This window comes from Habropoda laboriosa, unplaced genomic scaffold, assembly GCF_001263275.1.
Source record: "Habropoda laboriosa isolate 0110345459 unplaced genomic scaffold, ASM126327v1 scaffold92, whole genome shotgun sequence".
In the NCBI taxonomy this organism is placed as follows: Eukaryota; Metazoa; Arthropoda; class Insecta; order Hymenoptera; family Apidae; genus Habropoda; species Habropoda laboriosa.
The window spans coordinates 3075599-3084545 of NW_017100268.1; the positions used below are offsets into that span (position 1 = coordinate 3075599).

An 8947-nucleotide genomic window follows, 5' to 3' on the forward strand; every position below is an offset into this window, starting at 1 on the left:
CGTTCGATCCTGTTTTGCATATTTTCAAGTTCACCGACGTTATCTCTAACATTCGTATCCGGCGAGTCGTGGCTGTTTGTAATTAAATAAACAAGACGATCGATGAAGCGCAGTTACCCGAGTCGAAGATTCCTTTACGAGCTGCGAGAATACTCGAAGAAAAATCGATATTTCGCGTGAACCTGCGAGCTCGGTCGTTTCTTCTCGGGCAGCAGGATGACGGTCACTTTTGCATAAATAGGTGCTCGAGGAATCGGACACATCGTCGGAAATCAGCTGCCGGAAGGACGCGTTGAACCTGGAGAATGGCGACTTCAAGACGTCCATCGAGAAGGCGATCACGAAGCTACCGCGGATACAACACTTGGTAAACAACGTACTCGTATCTATATTTTCAATCTAAACAATAAACGTGCGTTGCGTAAAGGACGAATAAAGACACGAAATAAAGGAAATAGAATTTCTCGGACCTCCTTTTTCTCTTCCTTCGTGCGATATTAATCACCGGTGAGATACGCACGAGGTAAACACGTGAAAAGTCGCTTAAATCATCGTAGCTGTTCGTCCTTTTTGCGAGCGCGTTCGGTCGCTTCTTTGGGGGAAGAAAAGAAAGAAGAGAATCGCCGCGAAGAAAGAATAATTCACAGCAACGGTGTTCTTGCACACCTTTTTTTCGCCCGGAGTCGCGGTACATCAAAGGGGGCCAGGCCTGGCCCGCGAGATTTATTCGTCAGGCGTTTTTAAATAATTATCGTTCGCGATTCAATACAGCCTTCCTTTTTCTGTTCAGTGTCACGAAGCGGAGAAACCGCCGCCTCCGTCGTCGCAAGAATCCAGATGGGAGTTTCCTAGAGATAAGCTTAGGTTACAGACGGTCCTCGGCCAAGGAAACTTCGGCCAGGTAAGGCGTTATTTTCTCCTTTGAACGGAACAGAAACAAAACGAGTCGACGAAGAGAGAGAGGCGAACCGCGTGATAATAAATCGTTGGACGTTAACGCGAAACGCTCGCGAATTTTCGGCTCGTCGAACGCAGCCTCGCGATTCTTCGGAGAGAACCAGGAACATTCTAATCGTAGAATTTTCGTTTCTTTCGTTTATTTTGGTAGAATTTTTATTTTAAACGAATTTTCGCATTCTGGAAATTTTGACGAACCTCAGTTGCACGTAAAATAAGTTAATGGACGGATGTTTGGTCGTCGATTATTCGGTTTGATTACATTTGACGGATGATCGACGGGTCGTTAATTACGCGATAATCCTTGGAATTCGCGGTGACATAATGGGTACAAATGTTCGTCAGTTTGGTTGCTCTCTGTGTTCATTCTTTGGAATATTTTTGCATCGATTTAGACATTCCTCGAAAACACTCGTTAAGTATGCGACCAGTCAATGACCAAATCGATTATTCGCCGGTAATTTTATTATTGCACAGTTGTTCGTTGCGTAAGAATTCTCGGTACTTCGTCGAATCTTTTGTTTCCAGCGTCGCGAAGAAAGAATTTTTGAAATGGGGAATATTTGTATCGACGGGGATTTCGATTTTTATCGTGCAACCGTTCGATACCGTGTCTTTGATATCGTTTCAATCGGCAGCTGAAATATGGTTGCTTCGTTAGAAAACTTGTGTTAGGTAATGCAGATCTATCACGTAACGCATCGTACGAGGAATACCCCTGTAATATCGTGCGGAACGTTAAATCCCCCCAGTTTTACGTAAAAGACAAAGGTTATAATTAAAAAGCTATTAGAAAGTTTTGGAATCGCGTTCTAATTTTTCTCTCGTTTAGGTGTGGAAGGCTGAAGCCGACGATTTAACTGGTCATCAGGGGACGACACGGTTGGTCGCCGTTAAAACCGTCAAAGAAGGTGCTTCCGAGCGAGAAAAGGAGGATCTAGTTCGAGAACTGGAAATTATGCAGCAACTTGGCAGTCATCCAAACGTCGTTACTCTTCTGGGTTGCTGTACAGAGCAAGGTAACTTCCCAAGTGTTTTATATTCCTTCGAAAATTCAACGAATCTTTCCTGAATTTACAGAAATATCATTTTTCAATTATTATAATGCAGCTATGACTGTGTTACTTTTTGTCGTTTTTGTTTTACACCATACTTATCATGCAGTAGGTCATTTTCATTATGTTTTATCGACAGGAGCTCCTTTGCAATTATTCGAAGATGTATTCGTTGATTTTTCGTTAAAAATTTATAATTTATTATATTTATTGGAGCTAATAGTCGTTGTTTTCCTCTGCAGATCATTTTCCTTTTTAGTCAGGTAGTTCTAGGTTTAAAATATTACTTTTGCACTACTTACAATTAATTCCAAAGAATTTTTTCAGAATTTACAAAAACACGATTTTTCAATTATCGAAAAAAGAATACGTATATTTACCCGTTCACACATGAAACGCTAACAAGGTAAAGCTCGCGCTCGCCTCTCGCGTTTCTCATTAAACAAATAATCGCGCATGTCGTGTTTACATTCTCGCGTACGAGACATCTGGCTTCACTACCGAGTTCACTTATTTCCAACCTTGCTCACACCAGCCACGAACGGACACGGGATTTAGAAGAAGAAAAACCGGTGGCGTTTTAAGTGCCATCGCGTTCGTTTACGGAGAACCCGCGGATTGTGGCACACGATGATTAAGTAATCAAGCCTGAAACACAAGGCTTCTCCGTTTATCTGAAGAGCAACGTTCAATTATGTCGATCTAAAGAACATTTTCAAACGTTCCTCGATTCGTTTTCCTCGGCAATTATCGTGGAATCACGTGGAACAAAGTGACCGTTAATATTGTCTCTGTACGTCACCATTACGATACCTCGAATTTCCATCGCGATCTTAAATTGTTCGACGCGAAACCTCTGAAAATTAGCATATTCGATCGTTCGTGTTTCACGCTTCGTTATCGAATTAAAAAGAAGAAAGAATTGCACGCGAATGTCGTTTCCATGAATTTTCCCCGAGTAGAATCGACCGTATAAATAATAATTCACAGCTGCACGGGGAAACCGTAGACAATAATAACTGGTTTTCGATCGTTCGTTCGTTTCGTCGCCTCTCGAAAACGTCGCCTTATCTCTCCGGCTAGAGCGCATCTTTAATTATTTACGATTCCGTGTTTTCGACGACCGCATCCAGAGATCGTATCGCCGCGAAACACGGCGTAATGCATATTGAAGACGTCGTTAAGGGATCGCTCGTGCGAGAGAGAGAGAGGCATTCCTTGTCATTGAGTCAGCCGCGATAGCCATTTTTCTCTTCTCCCGCGATCCTTCCAATGGCCACCGTAATCATTTACACGCGTGTGCGCGCTATTGTTTTGCAAATAAAAGGAAGATCGATCGCTCATTCTCTGCCTGGCGGAGGACCGCTTACGCGCCGTCATCTCGTTGGTAATTGAGTAATAGTCCTGAACTGCCTCCGCAAACTTTGCAGGATCAGCGAGTTCCACGCGGTTGAGTATAATCGACAATGCTTGAATTTGATTTTTATTTTACGGTATATGGCGAGGGAAATCGTTTCTGGTTTTTCGAATTTTGCAATTCTGTTGCGTACATGTTTTGTGAGAAAGTTCGATACGAAGGAGTTTGTTGATTCGAGTTTCGCTTCGTTTGGTAAATTTCGTGAAACGTGTGTTTCGTTTACGGTGCAAATTATTGTGAATGAAGTACGAAAAGGAGAGAATCGAATTGCACAATATTGTGGTGGAAATTTTTTGAACTGAATAAAACGGCTAAAATTGCCTGTTTATTCGTGGGGGATCGTTATTTATAATAGTTAATTGCGGTGTAATGGATGGTCCATTACATCGACATGAGATAACTGTGTAATTACATTCTTGCGTCCGAGGTTGGCGGCAATTAGGAAGGACGGCACGTTAAATCAACAAATTGACGTGCGTCTTCCGTTTCTCCAATTGTCGATTGTGCGCAGTTGTTGCCGGGGAACAATGGTATGCAATGAAACATGATTGTTCCGAGGAATAAAAGAAGCAACAGCTGCTTTGGTACGATCAATCGAGTGTTCGTCGAATATACCCTCCTCGAAACTTTGCTGCTTTTGGTAATTTTACTTTTCTCGAAATGTCGAAAATTTTCCGAGAAGTTCAACCCTTTCCATTGCAATGCACATATCGCCGTTTCAGTACTAAACTTGGCAAACTGTCAAGATTTTATTTTTCAGGAGAGAAGGAAATCAATTTGTCGATTAATGTAAAATCACGTTTACATTAATTTCATTCGCTAATTAAAAAAAAATGAACGTAAATCGCATAGCTCGGAAAGATTAATTTCTCGGGAGAGAAGAAAACCACTTTTGTCAATTACAGCTGGTGGAAAGATGATTTTTCTCTCTTGACAATAATCGCATAGTCGTTGGAAAGGTGATTTTTCTCTCCTGAAAAAAGTGTCGTAGTCGGTGGGAAAATTAATTTTCTCTCCTGAAAGTAATTACATAATTGATGGAAAGGTGATTTTTCTCTCCTGAAAATAATGGTATAGTCAGCGGAAAGATTCCTCTCTCCTGAAAATAGTGACATAGTCAGTGGAAAGATGATTTTTCTCTCCCTAAAATAATCGCGCAATCGATGAAAAGGTGATTTTTCTCTCCCGAAAAATTAAGCTTTCGCCTTAAGTTACCCAATTTCACCAAACCTACGCGTTACTTGCGTACGATCGTCCATTAACGACAGATCAGATGCTTGAGACGTCAAAACGGCTACGAGACAATCTGAAAGTTTTAGTCTCGGCGTGCACGTGAAAGAGGGAGGCCTATTATACGTCTCCTCGTTCGTGGCTCGTCGGTATCGTCGCTCTCATCGTATAAATTTCCATACGCGTCCCCACGGCGACGATCCCCATGGCACAATACGTCTATTAAGTCGGCGAAATGATCGTTCGTTGCTGGGTTCAGGCTTGTGGGGGATACACCACTATCGATACGATCGGCCCGCATGAACGTCGATCTGGATTTGACGTCGTCGCGGCCTTCCCCCGATATTTATGCGCGGACTAGTCTTTTTCCCGATTGTATGCTAATACCTGGCCAGCTCGTCTAGTAATAGCATCAAGTTTAATCTTCCTCCGTGGAATAGCCTCTCGAAATGTTTGGTAAAAATCTCAAGTTTAATGCACGATAAGGTTTTAAGGCAATACCTAGGGTACACCATTATTTCTGCGAGAAGCATGGGAACGATGCAACGTTAGACTGGTATATTAACCCTTTAAGGAAGATGGACTCGTATTACACGTTCGCAAAATACTACGAACCAAATAAGTCAGATTTTTTAATCGATGGAAATAGTTGGTGTAACTATGAAGTCAAATATAATTTTATAGTATGAGTTAGTTTAAGAATAAATTGAAGTATACTCTGTTCAAAATGAGAGTAACCTCGCTTCGCGCATGGGACGTGCCTAAGGCAGAGCTAGAACGTGAAAACCACCTACATTTCTCTCCGTTTTACCCTCTGCTACGCTCTCTGTCTATGCGCAGAACGGACGAGAATCGGTCCGAGAGCGAGGTTACTCTTATTTTGAACATAGTATAGTGACCTAATTATGTGGTGAGCAAACAGTCCTCCTCGTCAAAGGTTTCATTTTTCAAATATACGAAATAAACGCATTCCATCTTCGATATCAATGTCGAATAAATATTTTGCAAAAATTCAATATTTTTCTTTGCTTGACTATTTCATTAATTTGCAAAGTGTCTGGAGTAAATTTCATTTATCACGAATATTATTGTCAATTTAAAATTTGGAAAAAACACTGCTTTGAATGGTTAAGTATTTTTCTTCAAACGATAAGTGCACGAAATAAAAAGAACGCTTCTAATAACTGCGGAGGACCCTCAAGGTCCACAGGGGACGCAGCGCGTTCTCTCTGGAACGACGCATCTCTCCGAAGGTTCTTCGACTACGTTCGACGCGCATAGAAGAAAAAACACACGGCTTGGACCTACTCGAAAGATTTACGGCATCTAAATTTCTGGCCCCCCCGTATTTATCGTTCCGGTCATGGTGGGCGCGTTCGAATTCCTCCCTGGCGACGTTTTCGTCCCTTTGACGGCCGACTCTTGTCAAAAGCGTCCCTTTTAACGACTCGCAACAAACAAAGGGAAGAGCCGAGGAAAAAGAACGAAGGAAACACGAAAAAAAATCTGTAATCTTACTCGGGAACGAGGAAAAAAAGAAGAAGTATTTATGAAGTGCCGCGGCAAATTCCCGGGAATTTTATCGTTATCCTTTATCGGGTGGTATGAAAAAGTAGGGTGATTAAAATACCTAGTTTCTATGCAGGATCGTGTCAAGGTAATTAGTCAACTGGTTTGACTACTTCATTTAGAAATGAATTCGCGACAGATAGAAAAATATCTGTCGCCTCTGGTGTTCTTCTCTTCTCTTCGCGGTCTAATCTCAAAGAGTCCTGCCTCGTTTATCCCGTGTGGAACAAGATTTCTCGATAGTTTAAGCGTGTATGAATTAGGAGCACAATTAACAATCCACATTCTGCGCTATCTTTCGATCTCGCGACAGATAATTATGTGGTAGCCGCCGGTTATTAATGACAAATATTAGCCATTCGCGGGGACGTAGTAGAGTGTCGTTTATTTAGGATTATATTTGGCCAGGTGCAAAACGTGAATTTCGTCGGGCGTTCTTTCGTGTCGGGAATCATTTATTCCTGAAGGTTTGCGCTCGTGAAACGTGGAATATAAGCCGAACCACCCCTTTGTCGTAAGCTTCTTATCTTAACTATGGGGTCGTGTAATGTGAAAAGTCACGTTCGTCTTGATTGGCGCTTAAAACTCTCAGATTTTCCAACAGCAAGTTACCAAAAATTTTTTTAAATCTCGGAATTGTTCAACACTCAAAATTTGCAAATAATAAAAAATCCAACATTTCACATTACACGATCTAACGCTATTAAAAATTTACGCCTGATTTTCCAAACTCCAGAGCATCTCCAATAATTATCACAGCCTTTCAACCCTACTCTTACTCAAAATCAACTTGTCGGCGCTTAAAACTCTCAGATTTCCCAACAGTAATTTACCAAAAATAAAAAAAAAAATTAAAATTTCTCAACACTCAATATTTGCGTATGATTAAAAATCCAGCATTTCACATGACACGATCTAACGCTATTAAAAATTTACGCCTGATTTTCCAAACTCCAGAGCATCTCCAATAATTATCGCATCTTTGCAAAACTACTCTTACTCAATTTGTGCATTCTCCAAAACGATCTGCAAACTAAAAATTCGCGCATCCGTTGCTATTACAATATTCTCAGTTGCACGCCATAAAACACGTCCATCTTTGAGGAATATAGCTGTAAACACGGCGTTACCGTGTCACTAAAGCCGAATTAGAATTCGCCGTAACTTGCTCGTACAATCGCAAACAGGCACTGTATTTCTTCACGTGCAAATATTTTGACTTCTCGCGGTGCGGAACGAACTGCCGGTAGAAAGAAACGCTCCTTAACAAACCGAAGTTATTAGAGGCCGGTAATGCTAGCCTAATATGAAAGTTACGAGCTCTCGGGGCCAGCAAAAGTGGGCCCATAAGTTACAATCAGCCGGATACTACCCACGGGGGCCCGAAAGTGCTCCGGTTAAATTACTTTAAGGGCCTCCCTACGGTAAGGCCCTTCATATTCACACCATGGGGTCCCTCTAATCCCTCTCACGTTCTCCGTCGCGTCATCCGTATTGCCGCTCGGTTTAAAATTTGTTGATCGAACTTTAACGGTGTTTGCCGGGCAAATTAATTGTGCAATCGTACGCCTGTTTTTGCAGAGCCTCATTATCTTATACTCGAGTACGTGATGTACGGGAAATTGTTGGCGTATCTGCGCGATCACCGCACCAGGCAGGATTTCTACAATTTCAGCGAGGACTCTGCTGCGCTCACATCCAGGGATCTCACTGTTTTCGGATACTGCGTGGCGAGAGGAATGGAGTATCTTGCGTCGAAAAAGGTGAGATTCTTTACTTATCTTTTGCTGTATTTTTTAGTCTCGTATTGGTTTAGGTACGTGTTTTTTTTTTTTTAATACAGAAGGATTTGTTTTGTGCTGTTTTTGTACGTTTTTTATTTACATAAGAGTGGACGATGTTGGAGGAGGTATAAGTCATCCCATAAGTTTGTACTCAAAGCCAAAAATATTTCTATGTTTTTATTGATAAGATTAGAATAAAATTGTATAGTGACGATATAATGGTCGTCCCAAAGAAAAATAGGAAAACGTTGTGGAATTAGATGACGTTTACGTTTCTTTTGTTTTTTATTAAATTTGAAGGTTCGTTGGAAATATTGATGAAAATTATAAAATTCGAGATGAGTTTATGGGATGACCCGATACTTTGAAATTTGTTTGATATTGAATGTAGTAGCATTTCTCGTTGGAGTTTTAAAGTGTGTAAAATATCGAAAGCACTTTTTCGTGGTTACATTTAAATTATTACACGCTGCATGTGTATTTCCATTGCTTTTACGAGAGCTGTTGGTGTTGGCCGAAAATTTATTATGATTTTATATGCTCGCGTGTTCGAGCGGTCTTAGCGCTGAAGCCAAAACGAAACGGCGATCGTCTACTTACTGTAACATTATATCGAAGAGTTGCCCCCGATGTTCGTACTTCATGCGTGTCGATCCTGTTCCTAATTCTTTCTGAATCTATAATCAACCGTAAACTCTTGTTGCATAAATATCGCGTTAAATTAATTCTACCTTCACCGGAGCTTACGATGCTCGAATATTTCGTAATTTTCGTTCCAGGAAGATATAATAATTTACAAATTTTGTATTAAATATTTATCTCAGTTTTTCTTCGAAATTTCGGAATTAAACAAACTCTGAGATTCTGAAATTTATGTTAGTAAGAATTTTTTAACAAATATTTCCCAATTTTCACTTCAAGAAGATAATCTCTTA

At 40.9% G+C, this 8947-nt stretch overlaps 1 protein-coding gene across 1 annotated transcript in view; it reads left to right on the top strand.

Annotated features, from left to right (window-relative positions):
- The window catches only part of LOC108573411 (serine-rich adhesin for platelets-like), a 230192-nt gene that overhangs the window by 214917 nt on the left and 6328 nt on the right, over window positions 1-8947 (top strand). Inside the window, exons 3-6 of the mRNA XM_017935853.1 lie at window positions 242-367; window positions 791-901; window positions 1790-1976; window positions 7810-7991. Coding sequence (XP_017791342.1) covers window positions 242-367; window positions 791-901; window positions 1790-1976; window positions 7810-7991 — 606 coding nt within the window. The remainder of the gene's footprint in view (window positions 1-241; window positions 368-790; window positions 902-1789; window positions 1977-7809; window positions 7992-8947) is intronic.